The sequence below is a fragment of the Neolamprologus brichardi genome, chromosome 18, assembly GCF_056152115.1.
Source record: "Neolamprologus brichardi isolate AB-2024 chromosome 18, ASM5615211v1, whole genome shotgun sequence".
Classification (NCBI taxonomy): domain Eukaryota; kingdom Metazoa; phylum Chordata; class Actinopteri; order Cichliformes; family Cichlidae; genus Neolamprologus; species Neolamprologus brichardi.
The window spans coordinates 29,743,330-29,767,060 of record NC_142121.1 but is presented as its reverse complement, the minus strand read 5'-3'; the positions used below and the strand labels follow the sequence as shown (position 1 = coordinate 29,767,060).

Genomic DNA, 23,731 nt, shown 5'->3' with positions numbered 1-23,731 from the left:
ATATATATAAAAAAAAAAGCAGCAGCAACAGGGATTTGTGGGGTTTACTGCATGTGATAACTATTTCCACTAGGTGTCGCTGGTGTCGCACTAAGGAATAGCAGCCACCATTAAACCGCTGGAGAAGAAGTCAATTTCCTCGTTTATTTCCCCTCGCCTCACTGGGCGTGACTGCTTCTGGGCAAATAATGATTAACCGTAAAAATTTGACCCGTTGAATCGACTGTGTTGTTCCGCCTCAGCCTGAAAAACATAAAGCAGCCACATAAAACTGTGCAGCCCGCATTTCAGCAGCAGCATTCAGGTTTCCACCACATCACAGGGAGGAGGACCTTCACGTTTGAAGCCTGTGTGGGAACTGGAGGAGATGGTTTCAGTGGTTGATGTGGACCGGTGTTGTGCCAAAAACTGACTTCCGGTTCTTGGCAAGAAATGGCTGCCCATATTTGAAGTGTCACAAATAACACGTTGACATGTAATATGTGAAATATATGTCAAATGTGGCCCTCGTGAATGATATGAAGTCTCCTTGGGCCACAAACAACATTTCTGTCACAAAGTAGAAGCCCCCATCAGTTTTTAGCAAAGTGATTTTTATTTATCTTTTATTTATACAGTCTAAAAGTCTGGTTGACATTTTTTTAAAATGTGTTTTTAACAGTAATCTGGCCAAGAGGGCTTTTCTACTCTACCTGAGCGCTCTATACAACTTGCCTTCTATGTAAGTGCTTTCTATCTAACATTCATACTCCTATGGATGCATCACATAACAACTTGGGCTTCGATATCTTGCCCAACGAAATTTGGCATGTAGACTGGAATCGAACCACCAACTTTCCAATTAGTAGATGTTCTACTTCCTGAGCTACAGCCACCTCCACCTTTATGATTTCTAAAAACATCATAATGCTGAAAAAAAGCTTAATAATTTTGAGCTGTCATCATCACCTGGTTCAAACAGCAGATCAGCATCACCAGTCCTCTCACCGCAGCCTGTAGCACACATCAAAGAACAGCAAGCATACGGAGTGATTGTTGGATACGTCATATTAAAGATGCTAATGTTTTTGTTTTTCATTTCAACTGTAATTACAGCAAGCAGTGCAGTGGTTAGAACTGCTGGCTCATGGCAAAAAGGTTCTGGGTTTGAATCCAGCTGGGGCCTTTTGTGTGCAGTTTGCATGTTCCCCCCCATCTCTGCGTTGGTTCTTTCAGCCCTGTGATAGATCCAGTGTGCACCCCACCATTTACCTAATGACAGAAAATAAATGGATGGATTTCTCTTTTATTTATATAGCACCAATTCACAACAGTTTCCTTAAGATGCTTTACTGGTCAAAAAAAATGAATTTCCTGTTTGGGGGGGGGGGGGGGGGGGGGGTTGTCTCATTGTTGCCCCTCTGGTGCACCTGTTGTTAATTTCATTAACCTCGAAGCAGCTGAAACTGATTAACAACCCTCTGAAGCAGCAGTAAAGCAAGATGTTCTTGCACCTCATTGGAGGTGAGCATGTCACTAGCATGTGCATGATGTGCATGCACAGTAAAGACAATGAATCCGATCTCTTATATGAGAACCACCTGTGTATTTTCATCTCATTTTAATTCACTTTTGCATACACTTGTTTCAGCCGCTGAATTCACTCAGCTCATGTTGGTGAAATATTTTCCTGCAGTTTGCACTCCTCACTTTCTATGGGTCACCAGAAGAGCACATGCATTATATATATACTGAATATATTTTCTTCACTGCTTGTTACAAGTAAAAATGACATTGGGTCCAGTGGGATAGTGACTCAATATTTTTTTCCAATCTCCTCTTTATGTGAGCTCCCAAAGTCCCCACAGTCCCCGTCTGTCCCAGAAGATATGTGAATCGTCTCAAGATAATCCACTGTCAGTGGCATCCTAAAAAAATCATCTCATTTTTATCTTCCTGTCAGACTCTTCCCATCAATGACCGTCTTTGTCGAAACTCCTACAGATATCTTCCTAAATCCCATCAGGGGTAATTATATGTAAATCCATCTCTCATTTCACTTTGTGGTGCTGTGTGAGCTGTGCATGTTTATCATTTAGAAAATATTTTTCAGTATTTTATTACTTTACACATATTATGGCATTTAACATGTTCATGGGGTTTAAAAGAAAGAAAAAAGGAAAAACCTGCCATCGCCTGACGTGAATAGTTAAAAAAAAATGCCTGGTAAAAAATCCTCTATCTAGCACCACCGGATGAGTATTTGGACTCTTGCTGAATCAGCAACATGTCAGATGGTACAGACCTCACTTTCACCTTTTCACTGGTCCCCACACAAGTTTTCCTGTTTAGATTACCCATGTACTGGACGGCTACAGCGCTCATATCTGCACTCTCTGGAAGGTTTGTGAGTGATGGAGAGATTTTTAGGGCTGTCATACCTCTCCTGTCCCCAGCATGGCTGTCATGATTAACAAGCATTTCCCAATAGAAGAAGAAGAAAGTTCACTAGCCAGCCTCTCAAACTGAAAGAGCCCGGTGCCAGTGGAGACGTTATTTAGGAGGTTCCAAGAAAACAACCCCCTCGCTCTCAAGCAGCCCGGATTAGTTGTTTACAACTGCTTTTACCTCCTGTGCTACGAGTGGTCTCCTGGCCACAAAGTAGAAACAGGAAATCTGTATGTGGTTTCTAACCACAGTCTTATTTTCATTCGCTACTCATATCTCAGGCCCAGACTCAGAGCCTCACTCACATTAAAGCATAAACACATTAGAAAAAAGTTGTTTTTACTTCGCATGCATGTGTCAACACACAGGGTGCACAGCTGACAGCAGAGCCATCATAAAGCACACGCTTATGAAACAAATAGAATAAAAGATTAAAAGAGCAGGTGGTGGCTGTCGGCTGCTCTGTGCTGGCGTCATCCTGAGTGCACTGATACTCGAGTTTGAGATAAACCTGGATCCATAAATATCACTTTTGATTAAGTACAGTTTGGATTTGGCAAATTACAAACCAAGTCTCTCTCTAAAGTCTTTACCATCCATTTTTTAAGTCATTTTGTAGATTTGGGTTGGAATTTCTTTTTTCTTCTGATGTTTTGTCTGCCATCTAGTGGGGGCCTTAAAAATAAAGTTCTGTCTGGGTACTCCGTCTTCCTCCCATCCTTCCTTTTTTTAATTGTTTTTCCAGTTTACTGGTGAGAGAGAATATCAACCAAAAATCCAGAAAAACACAAGTTATAAAATACAAAGATTTGTATCCTGTCGCAAGTGGCAGCATATATCTAATCAAGCACTCTGACTGCATTTTTTAATACTATTTTATGTACATATATACACATTCCAGAGAGAAAAGACTAGCAGCTCGCAGCTCTACCCCTCAGCCTCCTGGTAGATGCAAACTATGTTATTAATTTAATAATTAAAATCCTACGTCTTCTTGGTTTGTCTACACCAACCTCCTGCCCAGCTGGGTCATGACAATACTGAATCAGCCTTTCACGGTTGAGGGTTAAAAACTATATTTTTAGTTAGATTTTACTTCTTTACATCTTTTAAAGTTATGGCTTAAAATAGAAAAAGAGTTCAAATGACCTAAGACCCCAAATAAAGTAATGTTCCCTTGCCCAGCTGCCAGCTGTTTTTAGCTTAGACAGGAAGAGAACACTTATTCGTCATGTTAACTACAGCTTTCCATTTCTGTATTTCAGTTTTGACAATGACTCATAAGGTGCCCATTTTTTATTACAATCAACTGAAAGTTAAGACTGAAAAATGTGCAAAAAACCGGAAAGACTTCAAAAGACTTTTTTTAAATATTATAATATAAATTTTTTTTAAAATAAAGCCCCACTGTGCTTAGATATAAAGCCCTCATCCTTCAGATTAAGTTCTGAAGTTAAGCTATTTTAAGTATATACACGGACACAGAACACAAAGTGCTCCTCATTCACTTCGTCCTCTTCCTTTTTCTTTGGCCATTAGAGAGTTGATGGTTTGCAGCTCTGCAGAGAACCTCTCATTAAGATCTTTGTTGGTTTGCAGGAACCCTCCCAGACTCTTCAGCCGCTCTGTGTCCTAAAGAAGAAGCAGTCAGCAGAAGTCATGAAACATACTCCTTTTATGCATTATGTGTAAAATGCATAAACAGAAATGAAGGAAGGCCTTCTTTTCCTTTTCCCACCTGTGTCTGGCTATCAGTATCCTCATCAGCAGCTTGCAGCAGCTCCTGCAGAATCTCTTCCAGCAACTCAGCTTCCCATTGGCCGACATCAGCATCCGACTCCTTATGGCTGACAAAATCAACCTCTAATCCATCGTCCAAGTCACCAGAATCCATTTGATCCACATCAGACACATATATTGACAAATTGAGGGTCAGCATCTGGGAAAAAAAAATACACAAACTGTTAGAGAACACAAACACACACAGACACACACACAGACAATAGTTTGCTTCTATTGCAGGGCATTTCCAGCAGTGGCGCTACACAAACACGCTTACCTCGTCTATTTTGTCTCCAACTGTTGCCATCTCAGGTACGTGTCTGAACTGATTCACAAAGTGGTTCAGAGCGGTCCAGTAGTGTTCTATCCAATCATCTGTCACATGGTACTCAGAAGAATGCATCAGCTCGTTCCTGCATCGGATCACCTGGAAGCAAACGAACACGTTACAGAGTACCGGTTAAAACTATCATCACACTCTCATGCTAGTCAATCTGACCAGCCATAGCAGGAATACAACTCTGGAAAATTATAAGACAACTGAATTAAATTGGAAAAAAGTATAAAGTTTTTACATGACTAACAGAAAACGTAAAAAGTGCCCGTTTGAACAAAAATCAGTGAGTACCTCTCTGACCAGTTTTGGATCCACGAATGAGAAATACGTGCAGTAGTTGATCAGGTTAAGCAGAGCAGGGGCGTCGCATTTATCCGCTCCCTTCACCTTCGCCTGACCTCGTGGCATGAAGGCCTGCAGACAGAGAGAGAGAGAGAGAGAGAGAGGCTGCCATTAGCTCCATGTGTAGCTGAGATATAATATACCGAGTGTGAACATTCTCAAAACTGTATTGTATATAGTTTATTTATTTTTTTATTGTGTAAATTTAATTTTTGTAAAACTAAGGTTCCACGTGTCACTGTTGAAGTGGGGCATTAATCAGTGTGACGCCACTTGTAAACATGTTGCATGTGTGCGGTTTCCCAGCCAGAGCGGCATGGACTCCACACTGGTGAGGCACACTTTCTGTAGCTCCTCTCCCTGTACTAAATTATACGTTTAAATTTGGTGTGTTTGTCTTTGCTAAGTATTAGTTCTTATGGCTAAAAGCTCCCAAAGTGTTTTTGATTGCTTTGAACGAGGAAAATAGTAATTGGAACTGCGTTTTATCTGTTACACCATCCGTTTATGTGTTGCTTACTTGTGCTACACAGGGATGAGGAGAGGCCTGCTATTGCTGTGTGACACTGATTTTGCTGCTGCACTTTGTCTTTTAGGTATGTGTAAATGTGTAGGTTTTGTTTTATTTGTATAATGAGTTCATGACCTGAGGCTGCACACTGAATAGTATTTTCAGCCATGTTGGGAAAAGTTAAAGTTGTTTGAATATGTATTGTGTAATTGATCCATCTTAGTGGGGATTTAAATATTACAAGTTATTATTAGTGGCTTCATATTTGTCTCTGTTTTACCCCACTATAACATTTGATTTTAAAGTGGTTGTTGTTTTGATAGATTGTATTTTCTTTTATATATTGTAAGCAGAGCGGCATGGACTCCACACTGGGATGAGGAGAGGCCTGCTATTGCTGTGTGACACTGATTTTGCTGCTGCACTTTGTCTTTTAGAAATAAATCCAGTTTCCAGCCAGTCTGTGTCTGTTGTCACAACGCAGTCAACCACCAAATCTCCTACACATGCACTCTGCATCTTTCTACAAAATGCAATGTTTACATTTTTTTTTACTTTTAAAGTCAATTGTTGTTATTACATAGTACTTGACTTCAAGATATAACAAGAATAATGTTGTTAAGCAGCTCCAATCCAACGAATGGTTTGCAAAGACATTGAAACTCACCATCTTCTCTTTGCTCTGGTGGCTCCTGACTGCAAACTTTGACAGTAGGGCTGTTCGATATAACAATATATATCGGATGACGATATAAAAACGTCTATTGTTTCATTTTACGCTATCGTTTGTTTCGTGGTGTCGCAAAATAAACTGTTTACGGCAATATTTTTTCATCGTTTTGATGGTCACTGTAGTGGCTATATTAATTTCTTAAAGTTCTCTCTTTCTCTTATATTTAATATAACCACACTACGGATGGACAAGCACCTGTTTTTATGCGTTGTGGTTAGCAACAGCGACGGTAACACCATCGCGTGTCCGCTTGTTTATGTTCCACATAAACCTTTCACAATAAAGCTCAATATCCTGTTGAGACTTTTCAAAAGAAACTGAATCACGTGAAAGAGCAGATTATTTTCGGATGAGAAGTAAAAAAGAGCCGTCAGGTGCTAAAAAATAAACCTTAGACTCAAACGTCAGAACAGGCTTTTCCCCGCAGCACGTCGTGTAATAAATAATCACAAAGAAAACGGCGGCCGTTACAACTTATGTCTAATAATGTATAGTTTCATGCATCGACTCCAGCTACATGACGCGCAGCTGGAAACACTTCCCGCAAGTCGAGCTGCCCGAGATTCACAGAATTTACAGAAAATGTTACATTTTTGTGATTTATATCGTTATCGGGACGATAGATGTCTTAATATCGGGATATGAGATTTTGGTCATATCGCACAGTCCTATTTGACAGTGATGTGTAATCTCTGACGAGCTGCAAGTTCAGTTACAAAAATGGCTTTTTGACTGTAAATTTCAAGTTCCTATGAACAGCTGCCCAATGCAAAAATCCAGGTCAGAACTTTTACCTCCTAATGTGGTCATAAACTAACAAGAAAACATCAGGCAGGACATGTTCATCACGCACGAACGAGCCTGTGTCACGCTCAGAAAGAGTTCCCGATGCCTTCAGCGATCACCGGCTACGTGTATAATTACTATGGTGAACTGTCTGCAGTACAGCGGCAAACTTTGGCTATGTGTCAGAAAATAAAACCATTTATCAAACAACTTCAAATCCTTTGTCTAAGATGGAGCAAAAGTGCATTTTACTACAAAAGCAAATCAATAAAGCTGATTTTCTGTACATTCAAAGGGGTGGAAAGGAAAAACAGCACACAACACATTTATTAAACTTCTTAAATTAAAGCTGAAAGCCTGCACTTCAGCAACATTAGAACTGTGTCATTGTTAAACACCTTATGCGTCTGTATGTTTTTGCCCTGCGCTGGCACAGTTATTATAGCTTTGTATTTTCTAATTAGTTTTCGGTTTTATTTCATTTCAAAGTTTTGTTTTGAAGTCACTTTCATTTCAGTTACTTTCCGTTTCACTTTTTATTGTTTGAAAATGCTTAGAGTTTTAGTTGTCATTAGTTTCAGTTTCTAGTCCTTTTAATTATTTAATAAGCCGACCCAGTCTTGTTAACATCAGGAATCTCACAAACACATCCAGCAAAGCCTCATCAGGGAAGTTGTGATGAGATTTTTTTTAAGCCAAACTAACCAAAAATAAAGTTTCCTCTATATTTTTTATTTTTATCTTAGTTAGCAAGTCAAAGTTCCACCAAGACTCAATTTTATTTTACTTAGTTTTTTTAAGTTACGTTTTTCACACATAGTTTTAGTTTTTTGTTTACTTTTAACTTTTACTGTTAGATACCAGAAACATGCACCTCACAGATTCTGCTGCTGTTTCTAAGTTGGGGCAGCAGCTCATATTACAGCTGCGTCTCATAACGCTGGCTTTGTTATGTGCTTCCTACCTTTGCCACCTCCCAGTGGTCTGTCCTCCAGTATGGAGGGAAACAGTTGTCCCAGTTGACTGTAACATCAGGCTGCCTGTGGTGTCTCAGGATCGCCTTCTGCCACTCTGAACACACCTTGCATCCCGACAGCTACACAAACATAAACATACTTGCTGCTTAAAACCTATGTGAGTTAGTGCGACAACAACAACAACAATAATAATAAAAATAAGCTGAAGATCTACTGAGAGCACACGGCCTATAATAAAGGTGGCAATAAGCTCATAGTGGTTGTGGTTGATCACCTGCCACAGGTAAGGGCATTTAAGTGGCACCAGCGCATTAAATGACGAAACACACCTTATTCCCTCTCGGTTTACATGAATCCCTGCACGGGCTCCGGAGCACAGCGCTTTGATTAAGCAGATCTCCGTGGAAAGCCCTCATGTGTCGGTCGGTAAACGGGAGGAGGCCATCCTTCAGTATGAGCAGACAGCGTCCCGCTTTCAGCCAGTTTGTGTACTCTCTGTCGTTCAGACGAGCCGCCAGCTCCGCGCGGACCATCTTCAACTTTCTTCCTGTACACGACACAGAAGCAGCGCGAGTTCGCCTTCGTCATTAGCGCCGCCCACTTTGTGCAAACTGGCCGCAAGATGGCGCCATTTACTTTGCTACTGCTAACCTATTGCCTTTCAAGAAATATGGCTCTCTTCAAAGGTCCTAAAGTGCTGTGTTTTAGAAATAGGTGTTGTGATTTATCCGTGTTTCTGTCACACAGAGTTCAAATGCCTGCAGAGAACTACTGGGAGGGACTTGAGGGCATGCTGGGGTGTGGACTGCTTTCTGGCAGACATTTGTTTGTCCAGAGTTATAGTGTGAGGGTTTAAAAGAGCCAAAGCTACTCCTGCGCAACAATTAGTGGAATGAGCTGTCACATTTTATCTAAAAGGAGCTCATTTGTGCATTTCTTTCTCCTCCTTAAAGGTTCCCATTGATCCTGTTGGGTTGGGAGCTTTTACTGATACAGATGCAAAGATTAAAGGCTGACTCATGAGCGCTGCAGCTGACGCTTCATGACAGAGTCGAGATTATTACTGATGATAGCCCATAGAAACATAACAGCAGCAGCTCCACGCACAGCAGCATTACAGGAGAAAAAAAATAGGTTGAGCTGACGAGTAAGAAGCTGTAGTTTGATCAAATCTTGGGGACAGCTATTTAAAAATGCATTCTAAATGTAAAAAGATGATAAATATTTGACGTTACAGGGCCAATTTATCCTCATTACAAATAAATAATGAATGCATCATAGGAGCAAACATATTTTTCCAGGTATTTGGATGAACAAGATGGGATTTCTACTGCCACCTTAATGTCCTTTGATGTTAGTGCCTTGAAGCACCAACTGCAGCAGTATGAGAAGCTGAGAAAGAACAGCCCTCGTTTACAGTGCGATCGAGTCAGCATTAGCAGGTCGAACGGGTGATGCTGAAGTAAGTTTTGATCGCTCTCTATTCCAGTGTGTTTCGCACTTTGTGTTGCTTTGTTTTCACAACCAGATTTATTTTCTTTATCACTTGCTTTATGGTCAGGTTTAAGCACCAAGGCTTGGTTAAGTTTACACACCAAAAACAAAAGATCGTGACTGGGTTAAAACGTACACATTAAAAATACAGTTTTTAACACTGCACCACTAGATGTCAGTAGATTGTTGATTGCAGGTGACTGAATTGTTTTCTTACCACTCCAAATTCAAGTACATAATGGACGCTGTAGGACATGGCGGCGTCCACAAACTGGAGCCCATACCTGAGCCCCGTGCATTTTCTTCTGTTTTCTTTTCTGTATTTTTAATGTCCAAGTGTCCATATGTGACGAGTTGGTGGAGAGAGTCTCATCGATGACATAATATGGTACAGCAATGGAAACTTTGTGCATATCTGAGGGACGCTTGAAGCTTTGACACAGTATTTAAAACCTTATGAGTGAGAATAGATTGACACTAAGATACATTTATTTATTTCTTTGCAGTTACACTAAATCAAGTTGCTTTCACAAATTTTAGTCTTTAATCACTAAGACTTAAAAGCAAACTGTAAAGGCAACATTGACTACCAATACAGATTAAACAACTGGGTTAACAAGTCTGTGCCTATATTTACCTATTTACCCATAATGAATGCATGGTGAATGTTTGCTCTCCTGTAAGCTTTGCTTTGGTCTCCTTTGCAGAGAGGAGTAGCTGGCTCTGAAGCTGCTGCATGATCTGCTTTGTTCACTAGCGAGTTTCCAACTGTGTGGGGGCTTTTTACCAAAACTGTCTGGCCAGTGCATCTAAAAACACACACACACTGATGATAGCTTGCAAGAGCTATAGACTGTAAAAAAAAGGTGCATGTTGCCTCTTGCTGAAAAGTGCAACTAAGGAATAAAGTCTTTTAAACTTCTAAAATTAACTAAAGCTTGCAGGAGATTAAAACAAACAGACTTTGTACTGAAGATATCAACTAAAGTTGAACTAAAGCTAGACTGCACTTTAATATAACATCCAATTAGTACCACAACATGAAAGTCAGGTAATCCTTTATTTAACTAGGCAACACATGAAAAACTTTCTTTTTTACAAGTCTCCTGAGGAAACAGTGGAAGGGATCAACTGTTAAAACAGTGCTCCATTTGTGGTGAAGGTTTTAGTTCAAATTTGCAGAGCATTATTACAAATGGTACTTTTAAAGCTGCAGTCTTTCTGATGGCCACCAGGGGGCATTGGATGAAGAAAGAAATCTCTTTGTATAGAAGTGAGTGAGAACGCAACCTTACTTCTCCCTTCATTTATGACTCGAGTAAACATTTTCCTGATGACTTTACAATCTCAATATAGTCTCAAGCATTATTTAATATAGTCTGATGTTTATTTTGTCAATTATGTATATGTATTTATAGTAAAAACAAAAGCAAGAACACAGGATATGACCATAGGCAATATAAAAACATTGGAGTAGTTTCATAGTGCCCAGGTTGGGAGAATGAAGCCAGTGAAACTGCATGCTTGTGGCGTCATGAGCCAATGAGCATTGACCTTCTCATCACATATGGGTTTTTGTTATTGTTGTTTTGTTTTCTAACCAAGATGCTTACAGCATCCGGAATGTGGGGCCTCCCTGCTGCTGCGGAGTCGGGGCGGTCTGCTTCTCCCCACCGCAGGGAAAAAGGGTAACACAACCTGGGTCTGGGTGCAGTTCCCCCCTCCAGGGGCAAGGGTACCTAGACCCGGTTCGTAGAGTACGCTTGGGGGGTGTGATTGTGTGTACAGCATCTCTTTATGTCTGTCTCCACGTTGGTTAAGTGTGGAGTAAGTGCATATGAGAGCATGAGGGTGGGAATGGATGTTTGTATCTGTGTGTGCCTGTATGTCTGTGTCCATATGTCAGGTTGGGTATCAGACGCCACCTCTCTGAGGACAGCTCAGGCCCTCCAAGGTTTGGAGGCCTATCTCCCCCCACCACTTCCCCTGCCGGGGACGGACTCCCTCAGACATCGGTGCGTTGGTGGTTCTTTGTGTCCGGGGGTGGGCGTCCGGGTACACACCGGCTCACTCCTTGGCGGCTGCTTATCGGGGCCTTGAGCCTGGGGATCGCTTGGGCCACTTCGGAGGTGGGGTGCCCCCGGCCTCTCGGCCTGGGGCTCGGTCACTCAGGCACAGCTGGCTGCCGGCGGAGCTCACGGGCACGTCGCTGCAACCCCCCCTGGCTTCTGCTCCGTGGCTGCTGGGTGACCCCTCATCTGGGACTCTCCTCAGCTCTTTCTGGGACAGTGGCACGGCTGCCCCTCTGTTGGTCTTCCTTGGTCTCTTGTGTTCTGGGGGCCTCTGGATGTCTGGAGTTTTGATCTCCTCCATACCTGCTTCATGCCCTGGAGGACGGGGCAGTGGCCCCCCACACCCTCTAGCAGATCATTACATGAGGGAACCTTTTAAGAAAACAAGCGCGTCCATGCTCACAGGTGTACACACGGGTGCTCACACACACAAACTACACCCTTTTTGGCTCCTACCTCAAAGCACACTGTGCTGTCGATCTTACGTGCTGCACAATAATGTTTAATATTTAGTATTTACTGTCATATTCTCATATATCATTGTGATGTTGTTTATTGTATTACTCTCGTTTTCTTCTGCTTGTTTTCTTTTTTCTTTCTCAACAGGTGATCCAGGTGATCGATATATGTTTTTTTTTTTTTTTTTTTTTTTTTTTTTTTTTTGCTTATTCTGTTGGTTTTTGTTTTTTGCCCTTCTCCCCCGTCCCTCTTCTCAACTGTTTTTCTTTCCCTCTTTCTTTCTCCCTTTTCTTTCCCCCAGTCAAGTCTGTCCCGTATTCAGCAAGTGAAAATAAAATAAATAATAAAAGGTGAATCAAATGGACCATTACGGCAAAGCTGGGATGGTCAATTTGGTAAAGAAAATCTGTTGGGCATCTTTCTTCGCCTTTAGACAATAATTCTGATGGCAGAAGAGCCAAACGGGACAGGCAAGAAAAAAAAAAAAAAAAAAAAAAAAAAAAAAAAGATGCTTACAGCATAACATGTTCAGTTTCAAAATACCAAGATGGTGACGTGCTCAACAAAATCCAACAAAACAATAAAGTTGTAGAATAAAACAAAACAAATAACAGCACAGTAAGGAGACAAAGTGGGTTTCCTACGACAAGCTACACTCTTTCCCAGATACGTGATTAGATGATTTATTGTAGATATAAAAATACATCAATTGAAAATCTAATTTTTCCAGCTTTACATCTGACAAGATGACGACATCGATACCATATCTAGCTCTAAGCAGGTCAGATCATCTTATACCTATGTGTAACGTATTACCAAGTGTGATTCCATAATGTGCTGGAGCTGCTACATTGTGCCAGTCCCTTATGAGAGGTGGCATCAGCAAGCTGCTACATCTGCTGCCTGAAAAAAGGAAGACTTGGATACCCAGAAGAGCCTGGCCAGCAGCTGCATGCGCTGACGTCCCTGAGGCTGCTGCTGGAGGTGTTCATCAGGGAGGAGCTGACAGATACCATGTATCAACTGAGACTTGGGGCTTGCCGGGGGAAAGAAACTTCTAACCCCTTGCTATTTCAAGCCTGAGCAGTACGGAGAAACATCCTGTGTCAAAAGAAAATACTCCCAAAAACACTTGTGCTTAACATTGCACCTTCCGTTTTTTAGAAATATTGTGATTTCTGGTGATGTGTTTCCCCACACTGCTGTAAATAACTGTCCAAACTCAGACATCATCACCATATTTTGAGCCAAGTTGTGGTTTCACACCATAGTACTTTTTTCCTATTCTCTTTAGCTATCTAGAGCGTCTGCAGCATCAACAGCAAATGTCTGCTTTTACCATTAGTATTAAAGGAAAATAAGCTAATTTTTCAAAAGCTGGCAATCGATATTGTATTTATGTAAGGGGTAATGGTAGAAATGACTAAGATGCTTGGTTTACCAAACAATCAGCTTATTCATATTCAGTCGAGGTTTATTACAAACAGAAATATGAGCTGACTGCAGACCAAGGGGGAAAAAAGAAATTAAAAACTGAAACTTGTCTCAAGCACAAGTGAATAGATTGCCATGAAACTTTGAAATAAGTAGGTCACCACATGGAGCATTTATCAACCTAATTTACTGAATCATTTCTGGTTCCAACAAGATTGCACTGTAGCAGGCAAGAGTCGACTAACACAAAGCTCTGCTTTCATATTACAGGAAAATCAGATCCAAGAGCAAAAAAGCCAGGGACACTCCAAATGAGAAGTGCATCAGGAAAAAACATCACTGGTTTGTCAGTTGCTACACTATTTTGACTAGGGTGACCAAATCCCGGCAAGCTAACTGTGCGGCAGAGAATATGTTTGTGTGGGGAAGTTTGCTAATGCTCAGAAGCATTTAGAATGTAAAGTAAGTATTTGAATCCGGACATACTATAGGCATAAACAGAAGCTAAAATTTTACTGTAGTCTTATTTCTTTCTTTCTAGTCTTCTTTTTGTCCCAATAACCTTTAAAACTGTTGTTATTTCATTTGCTGTTGTGGCTCGTAGTTGGGTCAGTTGGGTTTCAGTGGGGGTGCATCCAGCAACGGTCACGTCTCTTTCTGAGCTGCTGGTTTCTTGTGAGATGCTGACAAAAACATTTTAAAAAAAGAAAGAACGAAAACTCTCGGAGAATCGACCTCCACCAGTTTCAACCCCTTTCAACAAGTTTCAGTTTTCACTGTATGTGTGTTCCTTTTATTTGGGGTATTTTCTTTTTCATTTGTGTATTGTGACTTTCGGGTAGCTTGCATTTTCCACTGTGGGTATAGCGTAGGCAGCAAATACAGTGAAATCTTAACCTGCAGGAAACCCTTGATGACTGGCTTTCTTCACAACCATTAGATACAAGGCAGACTTTAGAAAAAGTACCTGTTTTTCAGGGTTGATTTTTGAAAACTAGAGCCAGTAAAATGTGGAACATTGTATCAATATGTGGGACAGGTGTACTAGGGATAAAAAAAAAAATGCTGAAAAGTATTTACTTTTCAGGGAATAGCATTTAAATTTGTATACATTCATTTTTTTTTCTTTGTCCTTTTTATGTACTTTAAAAAGTGTGTAGTGCAGTAAAAGAAGTGCAATGTGCAGGCTTTTTGTTAATTGCCCTGCTTAATATACCCATTTCAATATATTTAGCATAAATATATTGCATTAATTTCATTATTTAGAAAAATTCACTTCAAGTGAAAGACATTTTTGATTAATAAATTTTTAGCCTTCCCCCCTTGAAAGAAAGGGTGGTCAGAGGTCAAATGGGACATTGGATGCAAACTATAATGTGATATTTAGAACCCTATATACCAGTATTATCTGAGTCAAATTTGAAGCAAAGTTTATCAATAAAAGACATCTTAAGAAAGTTTGGCCTTATTTGACTTTAAAGAAGAGGTCGGGGGTCCAAAGTAATGTGATCTTTAGAATCCCCACATTAGTGATGGGATTTCCGGCTCTTTTTAGAGAACCGGCTCTTTCGGCTCCGAACCGGCTCTTCCGGTTGTTTTATTCCTTTAATTAATTTATTATTAACAATAATATAAAATTATGCACAAAAGGAATTAATAATGTAAAAAAAAGTGGTTTTATTTATATATGTTTATATGTGGTGGCCCCTAGAGACAAAGCACGTACAAACTCCAAAACACATTCCTAGAGTTAACTGAACTTCCAAAACAGAGCTACCTAGATCACTTAAATTACACAATTGAAAGCATATGTGTATTGTTTGCGTATTTATACACAGGCACTCATATATATTCAAATAATTTAAAAAGAATGTTCATTTACCTGTTACTACCACACACCAAATCAGGTCGTTGGTACTTGCTGGCTTGTGTAGCCATTAGGTAACAAAAGCTCAACACTGCGCCAAGCATCCTGGAGCACTTCTGTTGTGTTTTGTACGTGATTCTGAGTTTTTACGTGTTTTGGAGTTTTTACGTGCTTCAGAGTTCGTACATGTTTTGAAGTTTGTACGTGCTTTGTCTCTAGGGGCCACCGTAAATATACTTTTATTTATTCACTCCACATAAAATGTAATAAATAAATCAAATAATACAAAAACCAACTAGTCACATTTCAACTTTTAACTATATAAATGTTCAGCTTTTTCCTTTTAAACCAATTTAAAGTGAAACAACACAAAACCCTGCAAACCACAACACAATTAAATATAAATTAAAATATGAAAACAAAAAGAAGATGCATATTCTCTGTCATATGGACCTGGGGATGATTACTATACCCAGTGGCGGTCCTAGCCTGTTTGGCGCCCTGGGCGAACACTCCCTGCGGAGTGAAGCAGAAAAAAAGTGCGAGAGAGAGGGTAAGAGAAAGAAAAAAAAAACACGGCTCGCGATAAGGAGCCGGCTCGCGTCGTTCACGTTTCGTTCGCGATCGACACATCACTACCCTACATATCCTTATATGCCTGTAAGTTGCCAATTACAAATAATGGCAGCAAGAAGCATAGTTTAGCTCGATATAGCATTAGCAGAATTTATTCAAAACTGTTTGAGCTATACAGACAGAATAACAAGCACGCATGTAAATACTATTAACACATAATCTCCTCAGATGTAAGTACTTGTAGTTTAATATTGTCAGATGGAGTATTACCACACAAAAATACAGACTAAATATCAGCACGCTAGCAAGTTTGTTATGAATATGTTAGCATGCTAGTGATGTTAGCTGTTAGCCTAATTAAAGCCTCACAGCAATACAAGCATGCATGACTGTAGACTCTAATGACTTTGCTCTATGTCCTTTTCAGACTCAGGAAAGAAATGAAAGACAAACAACTCAGAAAATTCTTTTTTTTCCCTTTTTTGTTGTTAGAGGATTTGTTTGCTCTGTCCTTTGTTACTAACAGGAGGTGATTGACTGCCTCCTGCCTCGTGCATGCTGGGGTACACTCTAGCCCCCATGACCCTGACTTTGAATAATGATGGAAGTGTAGAGGAAAAAAAAGAGCAAGGTAAGAAGAGTAAATCATGATTCTGTGTGGGTGCGTGCAAGTAAGCGCTGCACAGGTTAACGGGCCTACAAATGAAGCTGATATAAGCAGAAACAGTCACAGGAATCCCAATTAAAAGATATCACGTTACAATTATGAAAATGAAAAGACGTTTGTGTTATATCAAATAATTTCATCTTTACATGAAAATTTAATTAGTCTTTTAGGATGTACAGAAAAAAACAAATATCCCTCTATCTTTGTAATTGGATCTCTATGGATTTGATTATAGTTAAAGTAGATTAGACACCCTGGAGTATGTGTGTGTGGGTGTGTGCGTGGGTGTGTGTGCATAAATGAGCTGGGACAGTTGCGGGGACGCAACAATATTAATGTGGTTATGTGTGTGCTCGTAGGTAGAGTGTGTATATAAATACATATATGCATTTGTGTGCACGTGTCAGAGTGTGTGCGTGTGTGTGTGCCTACAGTCCCAGCAGGGTGTTTTTTTAAAGCGGTGGAGATCAAAGAGACATTAGTATTCTGAAATAAATCACATGCTCAGGCCTCACTGTGTGGGTCCCCAAACACATACACAGGAGACACACACACTCTCTGTCTCATTCTCTCCATCTCCTCCTCTCTCCTTCCCCTTACCATCTCTCTCTTCAAAAGACACCACCACAAGCACACACCTCCATCACCACCAGCACCTCCACCACCACCGCTACCCCTACCCTCTACCTCATCCCCCCCGTCCCCCTTCTCTCCCCTGGCCCCTAGCGGCCTTCAGAGCTATCTGCTTACTGGCTCTGAATCCTTTGTTACATCCTTTCAGTTTCTCACGTTCCAACTTGAGCCCCGTCTCCTCCCTCTGCAAATAAGCAGGAAAATGCTTTGTCAGAGAAAACTGTTGTTCATTGCCGAAAAAGTCAGAAACGCAAAGTAGGGGGTTTTGACAAGTATATCCTAAGGGAGAGACCTCTCATTCCCCCCCACCCACCTCCCTCTTTCTCCTTTTCTTCTCCCCAATCCCTCCCTCTTTCACACTTCTGCCTCTCTTTCTCCCACTCGCTTCCAGGCTCAGGAGCAGAATCATATGAGGCAATGGTAATTTATTTCTGTTTTTGGCGCGTGAATATCTTTTGGGTGAGGTGTGAGCACTTCTAAGACTTTTGACAATGTTATAACTCACTCACAAATTCTGAAGTAATGAGAGCTGTTCTGCCGGGCGGCCGGCAGCAGCCGGACTTTGCTTTTCAGTGAAAGATGGCCACTGCTTTTGCCAGCGGGGGAAAAGTAAGGAAGAGAAGTGAAACGAAAAAGAAGAAAAATGATTGACATGGTACAGCTGGGAGAGGAAGAAACTCATTTTTAGCCACAGAATTAGAATGAGTAGAGCATAAATGCCCCCTGTAGCTGCCTGACAGTTACAATATCCATGAGATTTAGGGTTTTTCTTTGTGCTTTGTTGTTTGAGTGTGTGTATGTGTGTGAGTGAGTGCATTTGCATGTATGTGTGCATGTGGGCACGTGTGTGGGATGGATAAGTTTAGGCCAATGTGTACATGCATGTACTTATTTATGTGTGTGCTTGTAACTGTGTGTGTATGTGTGCGTGTCATTTTGATAGCCACCCACATGAATATGCAGATCAGTTTTAGAGAGCGTATGTGCTCAGCATTAAAGCCCACTCTCCACTGCTGACCCAATTTCACACTGCGGTGTATGTGTGTGTGTGTGTGTGTGTGCATGCGTGCACTCCCTTATCAATGCATTTTGCCGAGCTTTGGAAAATTGTGCGGTTAAGACGGAGTCGTCTGAGTAGGTGTGTGTGTGTGAGAGAGAGAGAGCTGACCTGTGAGTGTTTATAAAGAGAAAACCACATGTGATAAGTCTTGTCAACACGTTCGCATTCCCAGTTAAAAATTCACATTAATGCATGCTGACCAAATAAAGCAGCTCAACAACCTGACAACAATTCTGTCTTTATTTCTCACACAAAATTTGCATGTAGTCTTCACGCATGCCTCACTTTGACTGTAGCCTTTTCAATTTAATTGCTATAATCAAGCTGTAACAGAAATAGTTGGACATCTCTGCAAAATCACTTTACAAGAGTTAGAAAAGAATAATACCACGTTGATAGCCGCAGCCAGTGGGCAGCTATCTTAGCTTAGCAGACTATCTATATTTAATCATGGCTGAAAAAAACACTTAAAATCTCCTCCCTTTAGCACAGCTAAAGGCTGATAAAATCCATGTTTAATATTGTACACTGCATGTAAAAGGCAGACGTAGGTAAGACTGAAAAGTAAAGCCAGTGAGAAAGTGCTTCAAATCTGCATTCTTTTTTTACCACCCAGCAGGGTGCGACTCCATTGGTTGCAATCACAGACAGTACAAAAGATGAAAGTAGCTGCCATGATGTCCTTTAGTGCTGGCACATTGATTCCGTTCATCTGGATGCAGCATTTTCACATTTCATCACTCATCCAAGTGACTTCTTCAGTCCCAGCTGACTTCCTTTCATTCAGTATGATCCATATCAAATGACTGAGCCCATTAACTCATCAGGAAAGTGTTTACAGAGGTCAGAACAGACAGAAAGTTGTTTTCCCACAGACTTCTATACAACTGGAAGTCTTTTTGCAACCAGAGCTTTCTGGAGGTCTGAAGACCATGTGTTGGATGTGTTGGCTGTGCTGTATTTTCTACGGTTTTCTTCACCCAGATAGTGATGGTGTCAAGACCGAGTAAGCGTCTGCTGTTTTTCCACTTCCTTCCTGTGCTTACCTGCACTTGCCTTCTGAGTGGAGCCTTGGTTCCTCACCTGCCCTGCTCACCTGTCATCCATTGACAATGATCAGCGAGGCTAAGGAGATCAACAAGGTTTTGGAAATAAGGTCAGATTCTGTCCCCAGTCAGCCACCGGTTTTAACTGCGCAAACCCCGTTTTCAACTCCCAAGGGAGCCCCTCCTTCTTTTGCTGCTGCCGTCTCTCCTCAACTCATGCTGGTGCTTTGTGACGCTGTTTCCAGGGTGCCTGAACCCTTTTCCGGGGAACTGGGTCGGTGCAGGGTTTCCTATTACAGTGCTCACTAGTGTCCTCCAGGGAGAGTTTTACAAGTCCTTATTGATCAAACGAAGGATCAATTAGCCTCTCACGAGGCTTGGTCTCTATCTCGTTCTATCTCTCAGGATTGCCAATCGCCTAAGAAAGAGAGAGGCAGAAAAGAACTACAAGTGCCATAAAGCCTTGTTGCGCTCCTTTCCAATCTCTGCATCTGCTGCTCCACTTCCCGTGTCAACATCCACTTCAGTTACCTTTCCCTCTTCCCTGAGCCTATGCAAATGGGCTGTTCACGACTTTCGCCGGAGGAGAGAGAGAAAGACGCTTTCACTTACGCAAATGATTTTACTGCGGCGCATCGGATCGTTTTCTTGCCACATGTCCAGTTCAGCCAAAAGGTTGTCCCCACTGGTAATTTCGGGGATGCAGACCTCTGACCAATTCCACGCCCCGGTTACTATTGCCAGTGTCTTCTAGTTTGAATCAAATTTACTTACCCACTTCACTTTGTCATTCATTCCGGTGCCAAACGGAACTTAATCGACACCAGGCTGTTTAAACTAATAAACCTGCTGGTTATTCCCACTTGAATCACCCGTACCAGCCACTGCACTCAAATAGATTTTCACCTTAATCACTCACCAAAACAAACCTGTTTGCCTGGTCACCAGGTAACCACTGACAGACTCTCTCGTTCTTCACCTCCGCCTCCACAGATACGCCCTTAATCCTCGCCACCCATGGTTAAAGAAACACAATCCTCACATCGACTGAACAGATCACAATATTAGAAGCTACAGTTTGTTTTGCCTTGCTAACTTCCTCACCTCAGCTATACCCTCAGGAACTCAACAATCATAACCCACCGTCTCTCCACCACCAGATCTCTCTCCAGTTCCCACAGAATACCATGATCTGCAGGAGGTTTTCAGTAAGGACAAGGCGCTGTCTCTTCCACCTCACAGGCCCTATGACTGCGCTATTCACCTCCTTCCCTGAGCCCAGCTGCGCTGTAGCAGACTCTGCAACCTGTCACCGTCCAAGATGAGGCCATTGAGAAATACATCCGTAAGTCCAGGGCAGCTAGCATCATCCACCCGTCCTCCTCCCTGGTAGGTGCTGGTGTTTTCTTTGTTGTCAAAAAAGACAAGACACTCTGTCCCTGTAATAACTTTAGAGGTCTAAATTAAATCACAGTTAAAAACAAGTACCCACTACTAGGGATGCACCAATACCGATACCGGTATTGGGTATCGGCCTCGATACCACATTTTCTAAAGTACTCGTACTCGTTAAAAGTCCCCCCATACTGAGGACCGATACCACGGTCTGAGACCTGTTGATGTTAGACGCGAAAACAAAGGCGGACTGTAAATTGTGCTCAGTGAAATTGTCCAGAGGAGGCTCAAAAGGTAGCGCATTTAACACAAGTAATTTAATCAAGCACCTAAAATCCCAACACGACAACGAATACAAAGAGTTTACCCACGCTTATTTACCCATGCTTATTAGCACAGAGGAGCATAGCTGATGCTAAAGCAGTGGGACGGAAAATAGTTGGGCATTTTAAACATTCCGCCTTAGCCTACTCCCGCCTCGAGGACATGCAGGGACAGCTCAACCAGCCAATAAAGAGACTGCAGCAGGACGTACAGACGTGCTGGAACAGCACATATTACATGCTCCAGTCCCTCATTGAGCAAAAGCGAGTGCTGGGCCTGCATGTGTCCGAGCATGAACTCCCTGACTATCTCACCGCTCACCAATGGGCTCTTATGGAGACGACTGTTGCCATCCTCGCCCCCTTTGAGGAACTAACTAAAAAAGTGAGCAGCTGTGACGCACTAGCCTCTGATGTCATCCCAGCTGTGACTGTGCTAGTGAGACTTCTAAACAGAGAAACAGACGAGGACCACGGCGTCAAGACAATGAAAGCAACCTTACTGGCAGCTGTCAAGAAGCGCTTCAGTGACGTCGAGACCAACCCACTGTACTTCATCTCCACCATACTCGACCCAAGGTAAAGTCTGTGTGCTATAGGTATTCAATGAGTATAGCTACAGTACTAAATGTAAGATTATTTTACATCTGAAATATTATATATTTGTAACTAAAATACACGAATACAAATGTATGCAATATATATAATATGAAATACATTTCCCTTATTATTACCAGAAAGTCAAATGGCTGGCATTTGTCACAGTGGTTTAGGGGAAACTAAAATCAGTCCTATTTTTCCACATATTAATACATTTATGAATTTTGTGCAGGTATAAAGATCGCTTCTTCTCCAACAACACTGCTCCAGAGGCCAAGCTGCACCTGAAGCAGGAGCTGCAGATGATGTCCAGAGCTGAGGCAGAGGGGAGTCGGGCAGAAGCTGCAGAACCTCCTGCTAAACTGTTCCTCAAGGCCCAGGCCAGCACTAGCAGCAGTCTGGACACTGTATTTGACGAAATCGCTAAGGAGCAGCCCCAGGCAGCACAGCTGGCAGCAGGTGCTGCCATTGAGCTCGACACATACCTCGGAGAGGCCCCAAGCCCTCGTGAAGACAGTCCTCTGAAGTACCGGGGTGTCAACAAAATCAGGTTCCCCACTTTGGCTAAAATAGCCCGTAAATACCTCTCAGCCCCATGTAGCATTGTGGAAAGTGAAAGGCCTTTTAGCTCAGTGTCACACATTATAGCTAAAAACAGAAACAGTCTGACTGCTGATAATGCAGAAAAGCTACTTTTCTTAAAAAAAAACCCTGCCACTCACTTTTTCTCTCCATTAAGTGAGTCATCTTAGACTTGATGTTAATACCTACCTCAGTTCCACTGACTGCCACAGTTCTATGTCAGTGGATGTTGTTAGTTTATTCAAATATTGTGCACTAAATGGCAAAGACGTTTATTAATGCCTCTTGTGTTGTCCAAAGCGGCAGAGTTTACAATAAACTGAAAAAAATACTTGAGTTGCACTGTCACTGTTTACTTTTTTTTTTTCATAATTATTTATTCTGTAATATGTTGCATACAACATGCTTTTCATTTTAAATAAATGTTCTTAATTCCAAACCAGTCCCTTGTTTTTTTTGTTTTTTTGTTAAATTATAGGACTAAAGCTGATACCTGTAAATTTAAATCATGTTTTTATTAAGTACTCGGTATCGGTATCGGCGAGTACTGAAATGCAAGTACTCGTACTCGTACTCGTTTCCAAAATAGTGGTATTGGTGCATCCCTACCCACTACCCCTGATCAACTCTGCCTTTGCACTCATTCACGGGGCCACTATCTTCACAAAACTTGACTTACGCAACACCTACCATCTAGTTGGCATCTGGCAGTAGGATGAATGGAAAACAGCTTTCAACACACCCCTAGGACATTTTGAATATCTGGCTATGCCATTCGGCCTCACCAATGCTCCAGCAGCTTTCCAGGCCTTAGTTAACAAAGTTTTAAGGGATTTTCTGAATATCTTTGTGTTCGTGTATCTAGACAATATCCTCATTTTCGCCAAGACTCTGGAGTAGCACTAAATTCATGTCCACACCGTCCTGCACCAACTCCTTGAGAACGAGCACATGTGAAAGCCGAGAAATGTGAGTTATACTCCTCATCTGTCACATTTCTCATTTATATTTTGGCAGGAGGACAGGTGAAAACCGACCCGACGAAGATACAAGCTGTGAACAAATGGCCCACTCCCTTATCATGCAAACACCTTTAACGGTTCCTCTGTTTCATCAATCTCTACCGGAATTTTATTCGGAATTACAGCCAGGTATCCACACCACTTACTTGCCTCACCTCCACCAAGATTCCAATATGTCTGGTCCTTGAAGATGAAGCAGCTTTTGTTAAGCTAAAACAGTTGTGCACCTCACACCTCATAGCCATTCATTGGAGAGATGAACACTTCCGATTCTGAAGTTGGAGCCATGCTCTTTCAGCATCCAGGGCCCCAACGTAAGCCGCAACCCTGTGCCTTCTTCCTGTGTCACCTCACTCCTTCGGTGAGGAGTTATGATGTGGGTGACCGGGAGGTGCAGTAAGTTGTAAGTAAGCTGTCAAGTTGGCCCTAGAAAAATGACGGCAACTGCTAAAAGGTGCTAAGCAACCTTTCATCATTTGGACAGACCACAAAAATTTTACCTATATCAGAATCGCTAAAAGACGTAATGCTCACCAAGCCCATTGGCCTCTCTTCTTTGGTCGCTTTAAATTCTCAATCTCATATTGTCCAGGTTCCAGGAATATC

General features: G+C 41.7%; 2 protein-coding genes across 3 annotated transcripts; one reads left to right on the top strand and one right to left on the bottom strand.

Moving 5' to 3' along the window:
- Positions 1 to 3,486: 3,486 nt before the first annotated feature.
- On the bottom strand, positions 3,487 to 8,436 carry LOC102781925 (uncharacterized protein CXorf38-like). Of its 2 annotated transcripts, XM_087831672.1 has the most exons (8): positions 8,225 to 8,436; positions 7,883 to 8,014; positions 6,797 to 6,832; positions 6,067 to 6,102; positions 4,838 to 4,960; positions 4,487 to 4,636; positions 4,166 to 4,366; positions 3,487 to 4,059 (listed from the first exon to the last, which is right to left on the bottom strand). In XM_087831672.1, the coding sequence occupies exons 1-8, from the start codon at positions 8,426 to 8,428 to the stop codon at positions 3,928 to 3,930; spliced, it is 1,014 nt and encodes a 337-aa protein (XP_087687798.1). In that variant the 5' UTR covers positions 8,429 to 8,436; the 3' UTR covers positions 3,487 to 3,927. The 2 variants fall into 2 exon arrangements, with proteins under 2 accessions (XP_087687798.1, XP_006787036.2); XM_006786973.3 differs by lacking the exons at positions 6,067 to 6,102; positions 6,797 to 6,832.
- A 12,723-nt stretch (positions 8,437 to 21,159) lies between these two features.
- Positions 21,160 to 22,273, top strand: LOC148097776 (zinc finger BED domain-containing protein 4-like). The gene is made up of 2 exons (XM_087832195.1): positions 21,160 to 21,500; positions 21,754 to 22,273. Exons 1-2 carry the CDS (start codon positions 21,160 to 21,162, stop codon positions 22,271 to 22,273), a joined length of 861 nt encoding a protein of 286 aa, XP_087688321.1.
- The last annotated feature ends 1,458 nt before the right edge of the window (positions 22,274 to 23,731 follow it).